Genomic DNA, 24,328 nt, shown 5'->3' with positions numbered 1-24,328 from the left:
TGGGGTTTCAGTCCTCAGGGCGGCGCCAGGATCCCACCCACTCTAGGGATTGCTTTTGAACATCCCACAGGTTCTTGAACAGTGGGAAGGTACATAATGAAAGGAGAAATGAGGTCTTCTGATTACTTTTTTTCCATTAGTCCTTCCTCACTATTCCAGAGTCTTGCCTGAGGTTTCTGAGATGTTTAGTTGGTGTGAAGTAATGGGTCAAATAATGGCTGTCACCTTGCATGGTGCTTCTTGCATATCTCTTGTTCTGTACAAGTTGTCCAGAGATGAGAGAGGTGCACACATGTTTGCTCATCTGGTTATTGTTAGGTTAGTGAGTTGTTTAAGGGAGTGGCCTAGTTGTTAGGGTGGTGGACTTTGGTCCTGGAGAACTGAGGAACTGAGTTTGATTCCCACTTCAGGCACAGGCAGCTCCTTGTGACTCTGGGCAAGTCACTTAACCCTCCATTGCCCCATGTAAGCTGCATTGAGCCTGCCATGAGTGGGAAAGCGCGGGATACAAATGTAACAAAAATAAAAATAAAATTCTGAGTTTCTCTTTACTTCTTATCTATGTAAATACTGAGGAGCTGGACTGGATGCCAAGACAGATGTGTCAGTTCAGTTTTCATTTATTTATCTCCACCCGCTGGTTGATGGACGTAACTATCCCACATGTTCTGGAATAGTGGGAAGGACTAATTTCTCCTTTTCCAGTGAAATCACCAGTTTAACCTGCTGGTGCACTGGGAAAGTTCCAGTATTTTTCTCTATCTCTAGCAAATGGTAGGTTGTTCAGGCTGGTGCCTTGGTCCCTGCCTTAGCTTCCCGCTCTGCTTGCTGAGGCCGCACAGTGAGGTCAAGTCTAACGGCCGCCCCCAAATTACACAATCTCTGGATCAGACCTGGTTGTTCATTGCTTGCCTGAAGACTTATTTTTGTAAAAGTCTGTTTACTCAGAAGCACTAAGTTAGCCACCAGATGACAGCATAACAGTGCTGTGTTCTGAAAACTCTGGATACCAGACTTAACTTCTGAGACTTTGAGACAGTAATGTTAGCTAGCTGAAATGGCGGTTAAAATAGTGGCCTCTGAGATTTTAAAGAAATTTGCTGAATGGCGAAATCACTGTTCTATTGAGAAAAACAGCTAGGATTGAGAGGAATAAATCTATCAGGGAAACAAAACACTGATTGGAATCTGTTCCTCAGCTCATTCAGCAGAGACAGGGGCTTGGAAATTACCCAGAACTTGGGATTTATACACGAAAGAAGAGGACTTCATAAACAGTTTACTGTTCGTTCTAGTGTGAAATCTCTTTGCATTTACCTGCCCACTGTTGTACCTTTTAATCCTTTGTGTTCATTGTTAACCCAATTTAATAATAAACTTTTTAGTCCATTAGTGCTTCCTCTGAGACTGATTGATCGAAATACTAGATAAGTGAGACCCTGTAGGATCTCGATGGTTTTAAATGAAAGATTTTTGGATATTTTTCTTGCTAGCAATCCTGTAACCTCAGGTTGCAGTGAGATCTTGGTTTGCCCAGAAATCCTAGGACATTATCTTGTCAGGAGGGAATTAGTTTGAGTAAGGTAGGGTCAGAGTAGGAGCACATTACTTCCTAGCAGTCAGCCCTTCTTCAGTGCCAGGGAGTGATGCAGGCACATTATGTGATACTAGATGGCTGATGCTCAAAGCCAGACACTAAGACCCACAGCACAGAACAATAGCTAAGCAGTGCTCAAAGGAAATAATATGCATGGTTAATTTGCACTGACAAACTGAAAGCAAGGGGAGGAACATGCCTGGCATATGTGCACAAGGGTTTTGCAGCAAGCGCAGCTCTTTTGCACGTCTAGGTCAAACCAGAAGTGCAAGCACACACTGGCGTTGTTCTGTTCTTTTAGCTGTGAGCCTTTCAAAAATTGTTTGCATTTAAAATTTTTGGAAGGCTCATATATAAGTGCAAAAAGAAAAACAGGTGCCAGGGTATGCTTTCACTTTCGGTTTTACTCGGACTCCTACATGTGTTTGTTTCTCACTATTAGCACTTAAAGTTGCATGGGCTTCCTTCCACTTACAAAAGAAGACAAAACCCGCAGTTTAAATGTGAGAAGTTGACAAGAAATCTTTTCTCCTGAAAACCTTCTACGTTGCCCCTGACCTGGCAAAACTTTTGTCGTTAAGGGCCATCAGTTCCTTTGTTTGTAGATTGAGAAGGAATACTAACTGACCTCATTAGCATCCATTTAAATATATTTCAGTACAATTTGCAGACATCTTTATCAATAGAAATCAAACAAAATAAAACATGGAAAAGAAAATAAGATGATACCTTTTTTATTGGACATAACTTAATACATTTCTTGATTGGCTTTTGAAGGTTGCCCTTCTTTATCAGATTGTCATTTCCAATCTGACGAAGAAGGGCAACCTTCGAAAGCTAATCAAGAAATGTATTAAGTTATGTCCAATAAAAAAGGTATCATCTTATTTTCTTTTCCATGTTTTATTTTGTTTGATTTCTATTGATAACCTTAAGAGTGGACTAACACGGCTACCACACTCCTCTACAGACATCTTTAGAATGCACATTTACACTGGTGCTTGATCCATCTGAGCATTCCGCGCTGTATATTTTCCACACAAATCCGGTGTTAACTACACATTAACAACTAGTAGTTTTGAGCATTGGTCCCTAAGTCAAACACCTAAGGGCACCAGAAAGCAGCATGCAGCTTAAATTGTTAAGAGCTTCTCTTGGCTCATCTACTTTTGTGGAGCTCTAGGTGCTTCTCTAGCCCTGGGAACTGCTGCACTCTCCCAGCCAATAATCCAGGAGCCTAAGCTACTAATAGCATCCGAGTCGCAAATTGTAAATGACAGGCATTGGACCGAGCTTATCTCATACCCCAATAATTATTTCAGTACAGTAAAGATTTATTACCTGGGATGTAAGAACTGTGCATCTTGTGATATTTTATTTCTGCTCCAGGTATGATGAGTATATGCGATCTATGCAGAAGACCCCTCCCGTGGGGCAGAAGCCTGTTCCTCCTCGGCCACCACTTCCAAACCAGCAGTTCGGTGTCTCCCTGCAGCAGTGAGTATGTACTTTTCTTTCTGACACCCCCAGGCTGAGCTTTGGTGTGCAGTTAACTCTCTCACCTCTTCCTACAGCCTCAAGGAGAGGAACCCAAAGCAGGGCGATATTCCACTGGTTATCAAGGAGACCATTACTTTCCTGCAGGAACATGGTAAGTAAGCCAGGGTGCTAAGGAATACCTAACAAAGAGAAAGAATGGACAATCAGCATGATGATGACATAGCTTGAAGCTGCTAATCACTCACTTTTATCCTGTCCCTACAAGCTCGAATCCAAAGGATCGTAGAAATGGGCCAAATTCTTCTTAGCTAGACTTCACCTTGGTATTCTATTCTAACTATTGATTTTGTGAATCAGTCACTTATCAGTTGGTCCCTCTGCTACTTCCTTTTCTTCTGTCATTAACAGAGAGATTTAGTTACTGTTAATCTTTCTGAGCTTCATAGAAATATTTCCCTTGCCTAAGAAGTGTTTAGATCTCTGGCATTTTTGTTACAGGACTGGCCCATGACATGGGACTGACTGTGGTTAGGGGCTCTGTATCCTATCATGAGACCAGTGACCGATGCTAGGCTCTGACTCTTGTCCTGGGATTGATTGTGACACTGATCCTGAATCTGAGCTCTGGGCAATGCTGTGTGTCATAGATAGAACTGACCCTTAGCCTCATGTTGTGAGACTGATCTATGACCTTGATTGATCTTTGTTTCTTGTCAGAGGAATGATCTGTCTGATCCATACTTTGGACTCTGCCTTTAGGCTTGGGATTGAACTTTACCCTGTCTTTAGGCTTTTCTTCCTGACCTCTGACCCCCAGACTGGGCTCTGTTTCCTGTAATGACTCTGGCTGTTACTGTACAGAGATGTTTTAGGTAGGACTGATTCACACTGAGCCTCTTTGGATTCATTTTGTACAGCTCTGATGACTGAAGGGATCTTCCGAAGATCAGCAAACACACAGATTGTGAAGGAGGTTCAGCAGAAATATAATATGGGTAAGGGCTGTCAATCTGATCCCCCTCCTCTCCCCCCCCCCCAAAAAAAATAACATTTTGTCCTTCTTTATTTTAATTAGGAATGCTACGTACTGTTCAGGTAGTTTAGTTAAGAACATGAGAATTCCTATACTAGGTCCGACCAAAGGTCCATCGTGCTGAACATGCTGTTCCAACAGTGGCCAGTCCAGGACACAAGTATATGGCAGGATCCCCCCCAAAATTAGATGCCTTGTGGAACTTTGACCTAGGCGTTCTGTGTACAGGATACTTTATGTGTAAAGGTGATTTACACATGTAAAATACATATAAAATTACCTCAAAAGATTGCACATGTAAAAGCATGCTCAGTGACGACAAAGACATAAACCTTTGTAGAACCTGCAAGTAGGTGTGTCCAGAGGTGGAATTTGGGTGGAGTATATTTTATAAATATTCACATACTTAGGTAGTAATATTTACAACTGCTCCCAAGCAATTGTAAATTTCAAAATTTCAATACAGATGGGGTGTCTGCTGCTTTGCTCCTAGTATTTTATAGAAACACATAGGTGTCTCCATTGCCTTCACACAACCACTTGTATGTTATGCTCAGCTCTGAAGGCCACACCTCCAAAAGAGGCAGTCTGGAAAAGGGCTAGCAAAATGATGAGCCCTATGTGATGAATTGTAAGAACCTAGAATTAGTGGGGGTGGGGAATATAAGTAAGATGTTTAGGTGTAACTAGTAAAATACCTTATAAATCCCAATGCATATCCTAAAAATTGATGCATAAAATGATTTTATATTACCTTTTTTTCACACTAGCAGAGCGTCGGAAGTAACTCATTTCACACAGGGTGCACAGCCCTGTGGTTTACCTAGATCATCATCGACTCAAATAACACTAGTGTGACATACAAAAACTTTCTTTACTAAATCTTTGTACAAAACCATTATCCAACATTATTTCATAGTTCAATTTGAATTCCAACATTGAAAAACTTTTTACTAATCTTCAGTATCTTCAATGTATACATTTTAGGACTGCCACCAACACGGCCATGTTTCTTAAACCCTGCATCAGGGTGATAGCCCTAACAAAAACATCAGATCTCTTCTATGGCGTTATTATGAAGATAAGTAAAAAGGTTTTCAGTATTGGAATTCAAATTGAACAATGAAATGAATTTGGATAATGGTTTTGTACAGAGATTTAGTAAAGAAAGTTTTTGTATGTCACAGTAGTGTTATTTGAGCCAATGATGATCTTGGTAAATCACAGGGCTGTGTGTACCCTGTGTGAAACGAGTTACCTCCGAGGCTCTGCTAATGTGAAAAAAAGATAATATAAAATCATTTTATGCATCGATTTTTATGATATGCATTGGGATTTATAAGGTGTTTCAGTGTTGGTGCCCCCGCATTTAAATTATTTTTCGGGACTTTAATTCTTGATTTATTAGGTGTAAATAGTACCCAGGAAATAAACATTTTCTGCCCTTTCCGGTGCTTCATTTTATTTTTCTTCTTCTCACCTCTCTCTAGGAGTTCCTGTGAATTTCCAGGAATATGAAGATGTCCACCTTCCTGCTGTCATCTTGAAGACATTTTTACGGGAACTTCCTGAACCGCTCTTGACTTTTAACCTCTACAAAGATTTTGTTAATTTTTCCAGTAAGTGTGATCATCCGTCTAGTCTTAAAGCAGCTGATGTCAGTCTGTCTCTCTCCTACCCTTTGTCTCTGTACCTTTCCTTTCTCTTCTTCCTCCTTCTCTGTGCCTCTTTCTGATATTTCCTCCTGTCCATCTTGTGATGGCTGTTAATTGTATAAGTGCCTTATCTATGATTTTTCAGTAGCACGATCCCCATAATTTTAAAAAGTTGCATGCCCAAATTTCTAATGCGCAACTTTGTGTATGCAACTTATATAATAAGTCAGTGGTGTGCGAAACTTAATTAGATGCTAATTGGCTTTAACAACCAATTATTGGCTATAATAGGATTTAATTGGGAGGTATGTGTGTAATTGCCCTTAGTTGGTATTTTATAAGTTGCGTGCTTCGGAATTTGAGTTCACAGCTCCAAGGGGGTGTGGACCTGGGAGGGGCAGGGGCGTGTCAGGCTGGTAGGCATGTGGATTCTAGAATACTAGCATTTACATGCCTAACTTCCTACAGTAAGGCACAAGCATTTATACCAGCCTTGTGGAGTGGAGGATTAGCCTAATGGTTAGTGTAGCAGGCTTTGATCCTGGCAACCTGGATTTGATTCCCACTGCAGGTACTTGTGACCTTGGGCAAGTCACTTTAACCCTCCATAGCCCCCAGGTACAAAAACTTAGATTATGAGCCCTCTAGGGACAGAGAAAGTACGTGCATATAATGGGTACAGTGCTGCGTAGGTCTAGTTGCACTATAGAAATGATTAGCAGTAGTAGTAGTATTTGGCTGGCATAAGAACTTTATGCCTAAAGTTAGGCGTATAAATGTTTGCGCAACAGCTGTTATAAGTCCACAATTGTCGTTATAAAATCTGCATCATTCCAGCTCCTAACTTTAGATTATCTGTTGAGAATTACCCCTATATGCAACTAGAAATTCTTCCAGATAGTTCCAGAGTGGAGTGAGGGTGTTTCGCTGAACTGTATGGATAGCCAGTAATTTTTGTTTGCTTTCCCAAATAGGTAAGCCTTCTGGCTAGTCTAAATTAAGTGTTTAGCTGTATAGAGAGTGATAGTTTCCCTAGGAACTGATTTGCCTTCAATATAGTAACATAGTAAATGACGGCAGATAAAGACCTGTACAGGCTATCCAGTCTGCCCAACAAGATATTTTATATGTATACCCGAGTTTGATTTGTCCTTGCCTTTCTTGTACTAAGTTCTGAAGCTAACGTCGAAGCCCCTTAAAATTTACACTCCAGCCCATCCCTATCTATTCAGTCACGATCAGGGCATAGACCGTAGAAGTCTGCCCAGCTCCCGTTTTGTTTCCCAATTACCGGCGTCGCCACCCAATCTCCGCTAATATTCCGCGGAACCATTCCCTCTAAACTGGATTCCTTTGTGTTTATCCCACGCATGTTTGAATTCCATTACCTTTTTCATCTCCACCACCTGCGGGAGGGCATTCCACATATCCACCACCCTCTCTCTGAAAAAATACTTCCTGACATTAGTCCTGAGTCTGCCCCCCTTCAACCTCAATTCATGTCCTCTAGTTCTACCGCCTTCCCATCTCCGAAAAAGGTTAGTTTGCGGATTAATACCTTTCAAATATTTGAACATCTGTATCATGTCACCCCTGTTTCTCCTTTCCTTCAAGGTATACATGTTCAGGTCAGCAAGTCTCTCCTCATACTGTTTGCAACGCAAATCCCATACCATTTTTGTAGCTTTTCTTTGTACCGCTTCCAGTCTTTTTACATATTTAGCAAGATACGGCCTCCAAAACTGAACACAATACTCCAAGTGGGGCCTCACCAACAACTTGTAGAGGGGCATCAACACCTCCTTTCTTCTGCTGGTTACGCCCCTCTCTATGCAGCCTAGCATCCTTCTGGCCACAGCTGTCGCCTTGTCACATTGTTTCTTCACCTTCAGATCCTCAGACACCAACACCACTCTCCTGAATCAAGCTTACTAATTTCTCCCCTCCTATTCGGTATCTCTCTTTTGGGTTTCTGCACCCCAAGTGCATCACTCTACACTTCTTGGCATGAAATTTTAACTTTCAATGCTAAAAATGCGGGAATTCTTAGATCCAAATACTGATGGAATTGTTTGATATTAAATTTTAACTGCTAGACCCTCGACCATTCTTCTAAGGTTCGGAAATCCCTTCTTATCGTTTCTACTTCCTCCAAGGTATCCACTCTATTGGCTATTTTCGTGTCATCCGCTAAAAGGCACACCTTTCCTTCCAATCCTTCAGCAATATCTCCCACAAATATATTAAACAGAATAGGCCCCAGCACCGACCCCTGAGGAACTCCACTGCTCACCTTTCTTTCCCCCGAGCAAACTCCATTTACCACCACCCTCTGCCACCTGTCGGTCAACCAGTTTCTTATCCCGTTCACCACTTTTGGTCCTAAGTTCAACCCTTTCAGCTTATTCACGAGTCTTCTGTGGGGTACCGTATCAAAGGCTTTGCTGAAGTTCAAGTAGATTACATCTAGCGCACGTCCTTCATCCAGTTCTTTGGTCACCCAGTCAAAGAAGTCAATAAGATTCGTTTGGCAGGATTTTCCTTTGGTAAAGCCATGTTGCCTCGGGTCCTGTAAAGTTTCTAGAAAGTTAACTATCCTTTCTTTCAGAGGCGACTCCATTATTTTTCCTACACTTGGTCTGTAGTTTCCCACTTCTTCTCTGTCTCCACTTTTGTGAATAGGGACGACATCCGCTCGTCTCCAATCCCGCGGAACCTCTCCCGTCTGTAAAGATCTTTCTCCGAGGACAAGCAGGCTGCTTGTTCTCACGACTGGGTTGACGTCCGCGGCAGCCCCCACCAACCGGAAGAAGCTTCGCGGGACGGTCGGCACGCAGGCCACGCCCACCGCGCATGCGCGGCCGCCTTCCCGCCCGTGCGCGACCGCTCCCGCCAGTTACTTTTTTTCCGCGACTGAGAGAGTGGTGCGTTTGCCTCTCTCTCGGTTCAGCCGCCGGATTTTCGACCGCGTTTACGCGGATCGTTGCTTGGATTCCCGTTCGGTTTCCTCTGATTTTGTTTGTATTGTTTAGAAAAAAAAAAAAAAAAAAAAAAAAGAAATTTTTTGCGCGTGTGGAGCACGCGCTCCCCTTTTTCCCTCGCTTTCTAGCGGGGACGCCACATTGCGGCCTACTGGCCGCTCGGTCGGTTGATTTTTTCGTGGTGTGATTTTAGCCACCATTGCCGACTTTGACTTCGCCGACGCGATTTTTCCGTCGATGTCCTCGAAGGTCCCGAGTGGATTTAAAAAGTGTGGTCGCTGCGGCCGGCCGATCTCGCAGACCGACACCCACGCTTGGTGCCTCCAGTGCCTCGGGCCGGAGCACAATCTCAAGTCGTGCGCTTTGTGTCTCGGTCTCCGGAAACGGACCCAGGTTGCGAGGCAAGTTCTGCGGGACCGTCTTTTTGGAACTTGCGCCGGCCCCTCGACGTCGACCTCGACGGCATCGGTATCGAAGGCCGGTTCTTCGGTACCGGTATCGATGCCCGAGACATCGGCACCGATGGCAGCGACCCCAGGAGAACAGGTCCCGTCGGCCCGCCGGTCCGCCGGTGAGAGTGGGGTTGAGAGGTCGCGTGGGCAGTCGGCCCCGGTCACTCCCTCAACTCGTGAGCCACGGGACCGAACCCTGTCGGACCCGGTACCTCGAGACCGAGGGGGATCGACCTCCTCCTCCTCCATGCCCTCCGGCGCCGGTGACGTGCACCGGAAAAAAGATAAGAAGCGCCGTCACCGGGAGCCCTCGGTGCACCCTGAAGAGGAGTCGACGCCGAAGCGTCATCGCAGAGAGGAGAGATCTCCGTCGGTGGTGGAGGTACCGACGCGTCGGGGTTCCGGCACCTCGGTGCCGTCTCCTGGCCCCCAGCAGCTTCTGGCACCGACACCCTTACCGGCCCCACCGCCTTTCCCGGCAGCGGGCCTGGACGAGTGCCTCAGAGCCATCCTTCCGGGGATCCTGGAAGGGCTGATGCGCCAGGCTGTGCCGGCGTCGGGGGTGCTTGCGCCCCCGGCGCCGATGACTGTGGCGCCGGCGAGCTCTAGCCCGGCGCCGGGGCTGTCGACACCGCCGCCGCTTGCGGTGCCGGTCTTGACCGCCACGCAGGTGGAGTCCCCGTCGACGTCGATGGAGGGAGCTCCGTCCCCGCCGGCGCGGGAGTCCACCGCTCGACGACACCGAGACCTTGGTGCCTCGACGTCGAGCCGGGCCCGGTACCGGACTCAGCTACATGAGCTAATGTCCGATACCGAGGATGAGGACTCGTGGGGGGAAGAGGAGGACCCGAGATATTTCTCCTCAGAGGAGTCTACGGGCCTTCCCTCGGACCCCACGCCGTCACCGGAGAGGAAGCTCTCACCTCCTGAGAGTCTCTCCTTTGCCTCCTTTGTGCGGGATATGTCTATAAGCATTCCCTTTCCCGTGGTCTCTGTGGAAGAGCCGAGGGCCGAGATGCTCGAGGTCCTCGACTATCCATCACCACCTAGAGAGTCCTCCACGGTACCGCTGCACAATGTCCTGAAGGAGACGCTGCTTCGGAACTGGGTGCGACCACTAACTAACCCCACCATTCCCAAGAAAGCAGAGTCCCAGTACAGGATCCACTCTGACCCAGAGCTCATGCGGCCCCAGTTGCCCCATGACTCAGCGGTCGTGGATTCTGCTCTCAAGAGGGCACGGAGTTCGAGGGATACCGCCTCGGCGCCCCCGGGGCGGGAGTCTCGCACTCTGGACTCATTTGGGAGGAAGGCCTACCAATCCTCCATGCTCGTGACCCGCATCCAATCTTACCTGCTCTATATGAGCATCCACATGCGGACCAATGTGCAACAGCTGGCGGACCTGGTCGATAAGCTCCCGCCGGAGCAGTCCAGGCCTTATCAGGAGGTGGTCAGGCAGCTGAAGGCGTGCAGAAAGTTCCTGTCCAGGGGGATTTTTGACACCTGTGACGTGGCATCTCGTGCTGCGGCCCAAGGTATAGTGATGCGCAGGCTCTCATGGCTGCGTGCCTCTGACCTGGACAACCGCACCCAGCAGAGACTGGCTGACGTCCCTTGCCGGGGGGATAATATTTTTGGCGAGAAGGTCGAGCAGATGGTTGACCAACTGCATCAGCGGGAAACCGCTCTCGACAAGCTCTCCCACCGGGCGCCTTCAGCACCCGCCCCCGCGGGCGGGCGTTTTTCCCGGGCTCGGCAGGCTGCACCCTATTCTTTTGCGAAGCGTAGGTACAACCAGCCGGCCCGAAGGCCTCGTCAGGCACAGGGACAGCCCCAGCGCGCTCGTTCCCGTCAACAGCGTGCGCCTAAGCAGCCCCCTGCGCCTCCACAGCAAAAGCCGGGGACGGGCTTTTGACTGGATCCATGGGAACATAGCCGCCCTACAAGTGTCCGTACCGGACGACCTGCCGGTCGGAGGGAGGTTAAAATTCTTTCACCAAAGGTGGCCTCTCATAACCTCCGACCAGTGGGTTCTCCAAATAGTGCGGTACGGATACGCCCTGAATTTGGCCTCCCTGCCTCCAAATTGTCCTCCGGGAGCTCAGTCTTTCAGCTCCCATCACAAGCGGGTACTTGCAGAGGAACTCTCCGCCCTTCTCAGCGCCAATGCGGTCGAGCCCGTACCACCCGGGCAGGAAGGGCAGGGATTCTATTCCAGGTACTTCCTTGTGGAAAAGAAAACTGGGGGGATGCGTCCCATCCTAGACCTGAGAGGCCTGAACAAATTCCTGGTCAAAGAAAAGTTCAGGATGCTTTCCTTGGGCACCCTTCTGCCAATGATTCAGAAAAACGATTGGCTATGTTCCCTGGATTTAAAGGACGCATATACTCACATACCGATACTGCCAGCTCACAGACAGTATCTCAGATTCCGCCTGGGCGCACGCCACTTTCAGTATTGTGTGCTGCCATTTGGGCTCGCCTCTGCCCCACGAGTGTTTACCAAGTGCCTCGTGGTGGTAGCGGCCTACCTACGCAAGCTGGGAGTGCACGTGTTCCCATATCTCGACGATTGGCTGGTCAAGAACACCTCGGAGGCAGGAGCCCTCCGGTCCATGCAGTGCACTATTCAACTTCTGGAGCTGCTGGGGTTTGTGATAAATTACCCAAAGTCCCATCTCCAGCCAACTCAGTCTCTGGAATTCATAGGAGCGCTGCTGAATTCCCAGACGGCTCAGGCCTACCTTCCCGAAGCGAGGGCCACCAATCTCTTGGCCCTGGCTTCGCAGACCAGAGCGTCTCAGCAGATCACAGCTCGGCAGATGTTGAGACTTCTGGGTCATATGGCCTCCACAGTTCATGTGACTCCCATGGCTCGTCTTCACATGAGATCTGCTCAATGGACCCTAGCTTCCCAGTGGTTCCAAGCCACCGGGAATCTAGAGGATGTCATCCGCCTCTCCACCAGTTGCCGCACTTCACTGCTCTGGTGGACCATACGGACCAATTTGACCCTGGGACGTCCATTCCAAATTCCGCAGCCCACGAAAGTGCTGACGACGGATGCATCTCGCCTGGGGTGGGGAGCCCATGTCGATGGGCTTCACACCCAGGGTCTGTGGTCCCTCCAGGAAAAGGATCTGCAGATCAACCTCCTGGAGCTCCGAGCGATCTGGAACGCACTGAAGGCTTTCAGAGATCGGCTGTCCTGCCAAATTATCCAAATTCGGACAGACAATCAGGTTGCAATGTATTACGTCAACAAGCAGGGGGGCACCGGATCTCGCCCCCTGTGTCAGGAAGCCGTCGGTATGTGGCGTTGGGCGTGTCGGTTCGGCATGCTTCTCCAAGCCACGTACCTGGCAGGCGTAAACAACAGTCTGGCCGACAGACTGAGCAGAGTCATGCAACCGCACGAGTGGTCGCTCCATTCCAGAGTGGTACGCAAGATCTTCCGAGAGTGGGGCACCCCCTCGGTGGATCTTTTCGCCTCTCAGACCAACCACAAGCTGCCTCTGTTCTGTTCCAGACTTCAGACACACGGCAGGCTAGCGTCAGATGCCTTTCTCCTTCATTGGGGGACCGGCCTCCTGTATGCTTATCCTCCCATACCTTTGGTGGGGAAGACCTTACTGAAGCTCAAGCAAGACCGCGGCACCATGATTCTGATAGCGCCCTTTTGGCCCCGTCAGATCTGGTTCCCTCTTCTTCTGGAGTTGTCCTCCGAAGAACCGTGGAGATTGGAATGCTTTCCGACTCTCATTTCGCAGAACGACGGAGCGTTGCTGCACCCCAACCTTCAATCCCTGGCTCTCACGGCCTGGATGTTGAGGGCGTAGACTTCGCTGCGTTGGGTCTGTCTGAGGGTGTCTCCCGGGTCTTGCTTGCCTCTAGGAAGGATTCCACTAAAAAGAGTTACTTTTTCAAGTGGAGGAGGTTTGTCGTTTGGTGTGAGAGCAAGGCCCTAGAACCTCGTTCTTGCCCTGCACAGAACCTGCTTGAATACCTTCTGCACTTATCAGAGTCTGGCCTCAAGACCAACTCAGTAAGGAATCACCTTAGTGCGATTAGTGCTTACCATTATCGTGTGGAAGGTAAAGCCATCTCTGGAGAGCCTTTAGTCGTTCGATTCATGAGAGGCTTGCTTTTGTCAAAGCCCCCTATCAAGCCTCCTACTGTGTCATGGGATCTCAACGTCGTCCTCACCCAGCTGATGAAACCTCCTTTTGAGCCACTGAATACCTGCCATCTGAAGTACTTGACCTGGAAGGTCATTTTCTTGGTGGCAGTTACTTCAGCTCGTAGGGTCAGTGAGCTTCAAGCCCTAGTAGCTCATGCTCCATATACTAAATTTCATCACAACAGAGTAGTGCTCCGCACTCACCCAAAGTTCCTGCCGAAGGTGGTGTCGGAGTTCCATCTTAACCAGTCAATTGTCTTGCCAACATTCTTCCCCAGGCCGCATACCCGCCCTGCTGAACGTCAGTTGCACACATTGGACTGCAAGAGAGCATTGGCCTTCTACTTGGAGCGGACACAGCCCAACAGACAGTCCGCCCAATTGTTTATTTCTTTCGACCCTAACAGGCTAGGGGTCGCTGTCGGGAAACGCACCATCTCCAATTGGCTAGCAGATTGCATTTCCTTCACTTACGCCCAGGCTGGGCTGGCTCTTGAGGGTCATGTCACGGCTCATAGTGTCAGAGCCATGGCAGCGTCGGTGGCCCACTTGAAGTCAGCCACTATTGAAGAGATCTGCAAGGCTGCGACGTGGTCATCTGTCCACACATTCACATCTCATTACTGCCTCCAGCAGGATACCCGACGCGACAGTCGGTTCGGGCAGTCGGTGTTGCAGAATCTGTTTGGGGTGTAAATCCAACTCCACCCTCCAGGACCCGAATTTATTCTGGTCAGGCTGCACTCTCAGTTAGTTGTTCTTCGTAGGTCAATTTCTGTTGTACCCTCGCCGTTGCGAGGTTCAATTGACCTGGGTTATTGTTTTGAGTGAGCCTGAGAGCTAGGGATACCCCAGTCGTGAGAACAAGCAGCCTGCTTGTCCTCGGAGAAAGGGTATGATACATACCTGTAGCAGTTGTTCTCCGAGGACAGCAGGCTGATTGTTCTCACCTACCCTCCCTCCTCCCCTTTGGAGTTGTGTGTTTCATATTTTATTGCTTGTCATTCAACTGGCGGGAGCGGTCGCGCACGGGCGGGAAGGCGGCCGCGCATGCGCGGTGGGCGTGGCCTGCGTGCCGACCGTCCCGCGAAGCTTCTTCCGGTTGGTGGGGGCTGCCGCGGACGTCAACCCAGTCGTGAGAACAATCAGCCTGCTGTCCTCGGAGAACAACTGCTACAGGTATGTATCATACCCTATTAAATAAATCTTTAAGAGGTCCCGCCAGGACCTCTCTGAGCTCCCTCAGTATCCTGGGATGTATACCATCCAGCCCCATAGCTTTGTCCACCTTCAGATTCTCTAGCTGTTTATAAACTCTTTCTTCCGTAAATGGCGCAGTATCCACTCCATTTTCCTCTGTGAACACCGAAGAGAAATAATTGTTTAGCACATTCGCTTTACCTTCATCAATCTCCACATAGCCATTCTCATCTTTCAGTCTCGCAATTCCATTCGTATCTCTTCTCCTTTCTCCAATATACCTGAAAAGGTCTTGTCACCTCGCTTTACATCTTTAGCCATGTTTTCTTCCACTTGCGCTTTCGCTAGCCGTATTTCCCTCTTCGCTTCTTTGAGTTTAATATGATAATCTTTTCTGTGATCCTCTCGTTGCGTTCTTTTGTATTTCTTGAACAAAGCCTCTTTTGCTCTTATTTTGTCAGCTACTTGCTTCTCTTGTTTTTGTTTACTTTCCTCACAAAAAGATCAGTCGCCATATTTAGAGCAGCCTTTAGCTTGGACCACTGTTTTTCCATATCTCCTGCGCCTTCCCACGCCAATAGCTCCTCCTTCAGGTATTCCCCCATTTTATCAAAATCAGTACGTCTGAAATCCAGTACTTTGAGTTTTGTTTGTCTGCACTCCACCTTCACCCTTATATCGAACCATACGATGTGATGATCACTATTACATAGGTGGGCACCCACCCGGATATTGGAAACACTACCCCCATTCGTGAGCATTAGACCCAGCATCGACCCTTCCCTCGTGGGTTCCATCACCATTTGTCTGAGCAAGACACTTTGACAGGCGTCCACAATCTCCCTCCTACTTTCCGAATCCGCAGGCAGGACGTTCCAATCCACGTCAGACAAATTGAAATCTCCCAACAGTAGCACCTCCCCTTTCACACCAATCTTTTGAATATCTTCTATCAGATCCTTGTCTAACTTCTCCGTTTGCGCAGGAGGTCTGTATCCCTGTGTGGATACAGGTTCCGCCTTCTCTTTCCAAGACGATCCATAAAGCTTCTTCCTTTCCCCAGGTTCCCCGCATTTCAGCCGCTCTGATATCGTCTCTCACATACAGAGCCACTCCTCCACCTCTTCTACTACTACTATTTAGCATTTCTATAGCGCTACAAGGGGTACGCAGCGCTGCACAAACATAGAAGAAAGACAGTCCCTGCTCAAAGAGCTTACAATCTAATAGACAAAAAATAAATAAAGTAAGCAAATCAAATCAATTAATGTGAACGGGAAGGAAGAGAGGAGGGTAGGTGGAGGCGAGTGGTTACAAGTGGTTACGAGTCAAAAGCAATGTTAAAGAGGTGGGCTTTCAGTCTAGATTTAAAGGTGGCCAAGGATGGGGCAAGACGTAGGGGCTCAGGAAGTTTATTCCAAGCGTAGGGTGCAGCGAGACAGAAGGCGCGAAGTCTGGAGTTGGCAGTAGTGGAGAAGGGAACAGATAAGAAGGATTTATCCATGGAGCGGAGTGCACGGGAAGGGGTGTAGGGAAGGACGAGTGTGGAGAGATACTGGGGAGCAGCAGAGTGAGTACATTTATAGGTTAGTAGAAGAAGTTTGAACAGGATGCGAAAACGGATAGGGAGCCAGTGAAGGGTCTTGAGGAGAGGGGTAGTATGAGTAAAGCGACCCTGGCGGAAGACGAGACGGGCAGCAGAGTTTTGAACCGACTGGAGAGGGGAGAGGTGACTAAGTGGGAGGCCAGCAAGAAGCAGATTGCAGTAGTCTAAACGAGAGGTGACAAGGGTGTGGATGAGGGTTTTGGTAGAGTGCTCGGAAAGAAAGGGGCGGATTTTACGGATATTGTAAAGAAAGAAACGACAGGTCTTGGCAATCTGCTGGATATGAGCAGAGAAGGAGAGAGAAGAGTCAAAGATGACCCCAAGGTTTAGAGCTGAGGAGACAGGGAGAATGAGAGAGCCATCAACAGAAGTAGAAAATGGGGGGAGCGGGGAGGTGGGTTTGGGGGGGGAAAATGAGAAGCTCGGTTTTGGTCATATTTAATTTCAGGTGGCGTTGAGACATCCAGACAGCAATGTCAGACAAGCACGCTGAAACTTTGGTTTGGATGCAAGATGAGATATCAGGGGTAGAAAGGTAGATTTGGGAGTCATCAGCATAGAGATGGTAGGAAAAGCCATGGGATGAGATTAATGAACCAAGGGAAGAAGTGTAGATAGAAAAGAGGAGGGGACCAAGAACAGAACCCTGAGGTACGCCGACAGGCAGAGGGATAGAAGTAGAAGAGGATCCACCAGAGTGAACACTAAAGGTGCGGAGGGAGAGGTAGGAAGAGAACCAGGAAAGGACAGAGCCCTGGAATCCAAGTGAGGACAGGGTATTGAGAAGTATGCTGTGATCGACAGTGTCAAAAGCAGCGGAAAGATCAAGAAGAATGAGGATGGAATATTGACCTCTGGATTTAGCCAGTAATAGGTCATTGGAGACTTTAGTAAGCGCAGTTTCGGTTGAGTGGAGAGGGCGAAAACCAGATTGTAGTGGGTCAAGAATAGCATGTGAGGAGAGAAAATCAAGGCAGCGGCAGTGAACAGCACGCTCAAGTAATTTGGAGAGAAAAGGAAGGAGGGAGATGGGTCGGTAATTAGAGGGACAAGTAGGGTCAAGTGAAGGCTTCTTAAGGAGAGGTGTGACCACAGCATGTTTAAAGGCAGCAGGGACAGTCGCAGTGGAAAGTGAGAGGTTGAGAATGTGACAGATAAAAGGAATAAGAGCAGGAGAGATGGCATTAAGAAGGTGGGTGGGAATGGGATCAGAGGAACAGGTGGTACATTTTGAGGAAGAAAGGAGAAGTGTAGTTTCCTCAATAGTAACTTCAGGAAAAGAGGAAAGGGAATGAGGGGAAGGACAGAGAGGGGAACGGACTAGTGGAGGGAGAGGTGGTGAGGTAGAGAAAGCAAGGTTTATCTTTTGAACCTTGTTGTGAAAGAATTCAGCAAGGGTCTGAGGAGATAATGAAGGGGGAGTTGGGGGAGGGGGCACCTTGAGGAGAGATTCAATGTGGTGAAGAGAAGTCGAGGATTAGAGCCAAGAGAGTTGGTCAGTTGGATATAATAATCCTGTTTGGCACGTAAAAGAGCAGATTGGAAGGAGGTCAGCATGAACTTAAAGTGTAAGAAATCAGCAAGGGCCCGAGATTTCCGCCAGAGGCGTTCGGCGGAGTGGGTACAGGAACGTAGGTAGTGGATATTAGAAGTCAGTCAAGGTTGGGGTTTTGTACGCCTTACAGGGCGGGTCATCAAAGGTGCAAGAGTGTCTAAGGCAGAGGATAGAGTATTGTTGTAAGAAGAAACAGCCTCGTTGACAGATGTGGATGGTGCCACAGTAGAGAGGAGGTTTGAAACATGGGAGGATAGAGATGAAGGGTCAATAACGTGAAGATTCCTAGATAAATTAGATAAGATAGGACGGGACTGGGAGGGAGGAGATTTAAGTGTGAAAGTTATAAGATGGTGATCAGAGGAGGGAAGATCAGAGGCAAGGAAACTAGAGGGTGAACAGTTGGAGGAGAAGATGAGATCAAGATAGTGACCATTTTGATGAGTGGGGGAGGTGGAGCATAGTTGGAGATTAAAGGAGGACGTTAAAGCGAGTAACTTGGAAATATAAGAGTTGGAAGGATCATTAGCAGGAATATTAGTCACCAAGGATGAGAGAGGGGGAGGAAGGATCATGGAAGAAGGCAAGCCAGGCGTCAAAGTCACTGAGAAAGGATGAAAGGGACTTATCAGGGGGACGATAAATGACCGCTATCCCCCTCTATCCTTCCTAAAAAGATTATAGCCCAGTAGTCACATCCCATTCATGGGAATTGTTGAACCACGGCTTGCAAGTCTTGAACCTTTTTACTTAGACTATGAGCATTTGTGCACATAGCTTTCCATGTGCTTAGTGAGTTTAGGTGGTTTACTATATTTACATGACATTTCCCTCTACCATCAAGTTTATTCTGGAGGTGACTTTCTGAAATCCCTTGTTTCCTTTTGTCACCCCCACCCTCTAGTTTAAATGTCTACAAACATATTGTCTGAATTTCTCCCCAAGGATACTTTTTCCCGTCACCGAAAGATGTAGCCCATCGTTACAGTACAGCCTGTTATTTTTCCACGTATTACCCCATGCTCCTATGTATCTAAAACCTTCTTCTTACATCAAGACTCAAGCCACTTATTGAATTTGTCTGTTTTGGGTAGTCTTTCCTCTCCTCTCCCCCATGTAGGAATTACTTAAAAAAAAAAAGCCAAAGTCCGAACCAAAGATTTCATTCCCTAGACTGGTGATATGGAGAAACAGAGGTGGGTTTTCAAAAAAGAAGTCCAGCAAACGGGAAGCCAATCAAACCCACAAAAAGCAGTATAAGCAAACCACTGCAGATGAGCCAGATGAAATAAAACAGGCCTTTCTTGTGTAACACAGCAATAATTGCTTGAAGACAGCACATCAGATGAGAAACAAGCTCCACAGGAGCATGAACTCGGCACGGTTCGTATTTTGGCCTATGCCTTCATCAGGAGTCCTTATAAGAATGAGCAATGAAATAGATGTGAATATATGGTGTCCCACCACAATTATAACAAATGTATTTTAATAAGTGAAATGATAGGAAAAGTGAGTATTGGTAGAGTATGTGACAGTGACATAGAGAGGATGGTGATCCAAAAAAATAAAAAATGAATGGGCATTTTATGTACATACACACACATTTTTGGTCACTTTTACACACCCACTTACTTTTTTTGGGCCATCATCCTCGGTAGGTCACTGTCACTCTGTCAGTACTCACTTTTTCCCTCTAATTCATGTTTCTTCTCATTTCATTTATTAAAATACGTTTGCTAGTTTTGATGGACACCATATATTTACATCTGTTTCATTATTCATTCTTATAAGGACTCTTGATGAAGGCGTAGGCCAAACACCGTGTTGAGTCCATGCTCCAGTGGAGCTGCTTGTTTCTAATCTGATGTGCTGTTTTCAAGCAATTATTGCTATGTTACACAATAAAGACTTGTTTTATTTCATCTGGCTCATCTGCAGTGGTCATTCCCACTCCTATGTTTTACTTGTGGATTTTCAAAAGGCTTATCTAGAAAACTTTGGAAGCTAGCCGACTAAAACTGTGTTAAATTTAGTCTCCTAAAAAATAAAGGCCCCAGAGTGGAGGTGGAGTGGATGAGGGGCTGCCAAAGATAGAAAAATCAATTGCACACTTCAGCGCTTTGAAAATCTTCCCCATTGTGTCTTCTTCTTCTTCAGCGCTATTTGTCATGTATGTTATCGTTGTTGTTAGTCTTATTTGGCTGGTGTATTGTTTCTCTTAGAGGGATATAGTACTGTTTTTATGAAATCATTTTTAATCTGTCTTGGTTGCTTACATTTATTGTTTGTGAAAATAACTGTGTTAATATAAAAGTGTCTTCTTTTTCTATCAGATGTGGAGGAGAATAGACAAGTAGAAAACGTGCGCAAAATCCTGCAGATTATGCCCCAGGAGAATTATGAAGTGCTGCGCTTTCTTACCACCTTCCTAGTGCAGGTAAGACATTGCTTCTCCCCACCTCCATGTTTCCTCTCTCCATGACAATGGAATTGCAAAGTTCTTCCCCGAACCCTGCTAAAACATTGCAAAGTGCTCTAGATCAGTGGTTCTCAATCTTGTCCTGAGGGACCACCAGCCAGCTGGGTTTTCAGGATATCCCTAATGAATATGCATGGACAGACTGCCATGCTTGTCTTGCATATTCATTAGAGATATCCTGAAACCCCCAATGGCTGGTGGTTCTCCAGGATTTGAGAACCACTGCTCTAGATCAGCACCAGCACCCTCCAGCATTCCCCTGACCTAAAGAACTAAGAAACAGGAATAGCAACCCTGGGCATGGAAATGGGTATCAGTAAGAGCGTTACACCTGCAGACACTTGGTATGAGCTCAGGAGAGGGACATGATGCTTGCCCCCCCCCCCCCCTTCCCCCCCCCCGCCTTTGGTACTCTCTTACTTTATTGGAATTCTGGCTCAAGTGAAAACTAGATTGAATGCTGGAAAGGCATGAAGTCTGTAATTTAAGAAATATCTAAACATTTTTAATTAATAATAATGTACCTGTATAATCACAGAGGCCAGTAGTCAAATGATTTGTCTGGGTAACTTCGAGAGTTAGACAAATTGACCTTTAAAATTCCTGCCCCATAAACTGATTAATTTTTGTCTAGTTGCTGTAAAGAGGAGAGAGGGGCATGCTGGGGTGCTTTAAATTTGGCTGGTTAAGTTAGGTCAGAAAAATATCTAACCTAAGGTTAACCAGGTAAGTTATCCCATTAACAATAATGAGGTATATTCAAGCAGTACCAACTGAAGCGATGATGTGTTTGAATATTCGGTTCTAGTGAACCAGGTACACCAACTGATTATGAGCACCGGCATTTTTTTTACTTTTAGTCCACCTTCCCAAATAATGCTCAAGATTGTTTGATGATGATATTAGTAATTTAGATACAAGAAGTCCAATCTAAGTGGTACATGAGACAACAGGAAATGAAACGCCGGGCCCAAGGACCCAGAGATTATTAGTGGGGAGAGGGTACAGGTGCTTAGGTGGGTGTCAAGGAGCATATAACTCATGGGGCAATAGAGACTGGAAAGTGCTCAGCTTGGTGTCGGCAATTGTGGAAGCATGGGGCTGTAGAAGTGAGGAGCTGTCAGCTTGATGACCATGATTCTGGAGTCCACGAGGCTGTAAAACCAGGATCCTATTAAAAGACTTGCATCTGTCGTACTTGATTCTCTTCTTTCCTGCAAGCCTTTCCCTTTGTTATCCTTAAGAGTGTAAAGTCTCAACAGTGGGGGAAGTGGTCCTTCTGGTTCTTAACCCTTTCCTCTAACCTCTGGGCACATGATGTGGCTCGTGAGCTTTTGAGTATGCAGGTCCTCTTGCAGCCCATCTGTGGCTGTCTCTGTCACTATCATTTGTTTGCTTCTTCTCCAAATCCAGGTGTCTGCTCGCAGTGATCAAAACAAGATGACAAATGCCAATCTGGCTGTGGTGTTTGGGCCTAACCTGCTGTGGGCCAAAGACGTTGCCATCACCCTGAAGGCCATAAACCCCATCAACACTCTCAGCAAGTTCCTGCTGGACTACCAGGCAGAACTTTTTCAGGACTCAGATGCATGAGCCCTCCCACCCCAACACTCCCCATGCCATCATCATCAGAGTTGGAAGCACTGCTATGCCCCCTTTTCTGCCCTTCCAAACATTTGGCTAGTGCCCTTGGACACAGGGTTCTTCAAAAGGACACAGGGCTCTGCAAAAAAAAAAAAAAGCAACTCATAAACTGCAAAGCTGAGGCACACACACCTGACTATCTCTTACAGATCACAGGACACACACATATACCCAGCTGTCTCTCAGACTATAGAAGGCAGAGAAATACATGTACTCCACCGTCTCACAGACTAGACAGCGGAGAGAATTACACCCACTTTGGCTTCTGACAGACTGTGAAGCTCTGAAATAAATATTTACATCTGTCTCTTTTGACAGTCTGTTCAGCAGCCAGAGCTAGCCAAAAGCATTTCATACACTGCAGAGCTGAGAGAGATGGACAGACATACATATCACAGAGATCAGCTAAGAGCAAAGGACAGACCCACAGCTTTCTTACAGACAGTAGAACTGACGGAGTATCTCATTTTCTAGTCTTTTTTCATACATTCTTAGTGTAAAGGGAGCATGTGGGATATGTCATCCTGTATGTGTGTGTTTTGGAGCTGGTTTTCAGTTATGTGCAGTATTGAAACTTTAGGAAGGAGAGAGAAAAGTCAGTTTTAGAAGTATAATGGATGGAAGTGAAGGTTGGAGCTGGTCTTCTCTAGAGAGTCCCTATCCTCCCTTTAAATGACTGTCAGTCCAAATAATGTGAAAATACCTAGCATGTGCTTCTGTGTATGTGTATGGGTGTGTGAGTGTGTATATATATATAGATAGATGGGTGTATATATTCACTTTGTGCTGAAACTTTAAAAAGCAAAACAACCCAGCTCCTTGGGCTCAATGGGTTTTTCCTGGGAGCTGATCACAAGTTCTTTGCTCACAACTGCCTTTTCTCTTTCAAAGCAGAATTTTGAAAAGATTTGCACCTTAACCACAACTTATAAAGATCAGAATGAAATTATTCTGCCTTTTTTGATACAAGAAGGAGCAAGTTGTGGATTACAATAACACAAAAAATAGAGCATAACAATAGCATCAATAAAACAACAAATGCATAAAAAAAACTAAACTAAATAATCTCACTGCCATGAAAATAATAATCATAGACTGTGTGCTAATAGAAAATACTGCACTCATGATATGAGGCAGAGAGAATAGTATAAGATGTGAGACAAGATTAATGTCACATGATGACCTGGGAGACATTCCAGGCTGGGTCACTGTTTTCCGTTTCAGTTTTCTTGGGTTCTTCTGGGCTCTGGGTGCTATTTACACTTTTAAATGGTACTTCCATTACATAGCTTCCTACTGTTCCTGAACCTTTGGGATGGTTATGCCAATCAGCCAGCAGGTGGAGATAGAGAACTGAAAACCGAGCCGAGACATTTCTCTTTCGGCATCCAGTCCAGCTCCTCAGTGTTTTCTATCTCAAGCAGGTGAATGGACACTTTTCAGCCTCTGGTTCTGAGAAATTGGCTCCTGGTCTAGTTGGTCAAATCCCCGGTTGATCTTTGCGGTTGGCTTGAGTCTGCAGAGTCATAGCTGGAGTCTTCAATCTGTGGTGCCCAGTAAGTTTACTTCTTCCCTCCATTCACCCCTCCTTTTTTCAGCACAACTTAAAAAAAAAAAAAAGAACGAAACGGCTTTTCCGGAGAACGTAGGACAGAGTACCAGTACTGAGCCTTTCTCATCTGTGGTAAGACTGCTGGAGACTGTGAGCTTGGGGGGAGCAGTGGTAAGTCTGACTAAAGTCTGAATCAGAACCGCTTGGAGGAGTGCAAGTTCTACTTGGTGTAGGGGAGGGATCCTGACTCACTGCTTGGGACATGTTGTGCAGTACTGATGACAGTTGGGGGTGAATGCATTAAGATTACGGTGGTGGTGGTGGCTGCGTCCTTCCTTCAGCCCCAGGGAATCACCCATATCTTGACGAATGGCTCATGCGTGCATCATCCTATTCAGACAGCGTGGTGGCGATGGACAAAGTTGTATGTCCTCTGCAGTTGGGTTGATCAATTTCGAGAAGAGCAGACTAACTCTATCACAGACACTGGAGTATCTGGGCATTCTATTTGACAGAGCACAGGAGAGGATCTTCACAGAGCACAGGTTGTCGAAGCTGGTTCAACAGATTCCTCTCTTCAGAAAAGGCAGGGTCTGGGACTACGTCCAGGTTCTGGGATCAGTGATGGAAGTGGTGCCATGGGGAAGGGCTCGTTTGCAGCCATTACAGGAATCTCTTCTTAGTCGCTGGTCTCCGGTTTCACAAAAGTACAACCGTAATCTTCCTTGGACAGTGGTTGCCAAATGGAGTATGCAGTAGTGGTTGCCCAGGAATTTGTCGGAGCTACCTTTCCAATAACACAATGGGAGGTGGTGACAATGGATGCCAGCATGTCGAGTTGGGGAGCTCGTTATAAGTTACAGCTGGCACACTTGGAGCTCAGAGAAGTGC

At 46.8% G+C, this 24,328-nt stretch overlaps 1 protein-coding gene across 3 annotated transcripts in view; it reads left to right on the top strand.

The window, feature by feature from the left end:
• The window catches only part of ARHGAP1 (Rho GTPase activating protein 1), a 65,331-nt gene extending 41,826 nt beyond the window's left edge, over window positions 1–23,505 (top strand). For all 3 annotated transcript variants that reach the window (XM_030200869.1, XM_030200870.1, XM_030200867.1), the window contains exons 8-13: window positions 2,987–3,094; window positions 3,172–3,248; window positions 4,015–4,092; window positions 5,621–5,749; window positions 20,096–20,199; window positions 21,655–23,505. In XM_030200869.1, the coding sequence (XP_030056729.1) occupies window positions 2,987–3,094; window positions 3,172–3,248; window positions 4,015–4,092; window positions 5,621–5,749; window positions 20,096–20,199; window positions 21,655–21,834 (676 nt within the window). In that variant the 3' untranslated portion in view covers window positions 21,835–23,505. The remainder of the gene's footprint in view (window positions 1–2,986; window positions 3,095–3,171; window positions 3,249–4,014; window positions 4,093–5,620; window positions 5,750–20,095; window positions 20,200–21,654) is intronic.
• The last annotated feature ends 823 nt before the right edge of the window (window positions 23,506–24,328 follow it).

The sequence above is a fragment of the Microcaecilia unicolor genome, chromosome 4 (genome assembly GCF_901765095.1).
Source record: "Microcaecilia unicolor chromosome 4, aMicUni1.1, whole genome shotgun sequence".
Lineage (NCBI taxonomy): Eukaryota > Metazoa > Chordata > Amphibia > Gymnophiona > Siphonopidae > Microcaecilia > Microcaecilia unicolor.
The sequence above is the reverse complement of the archived record's forward strand: the minus strand, read 5'-3'. Positions and strand labels throughout refer to the sequence as shown.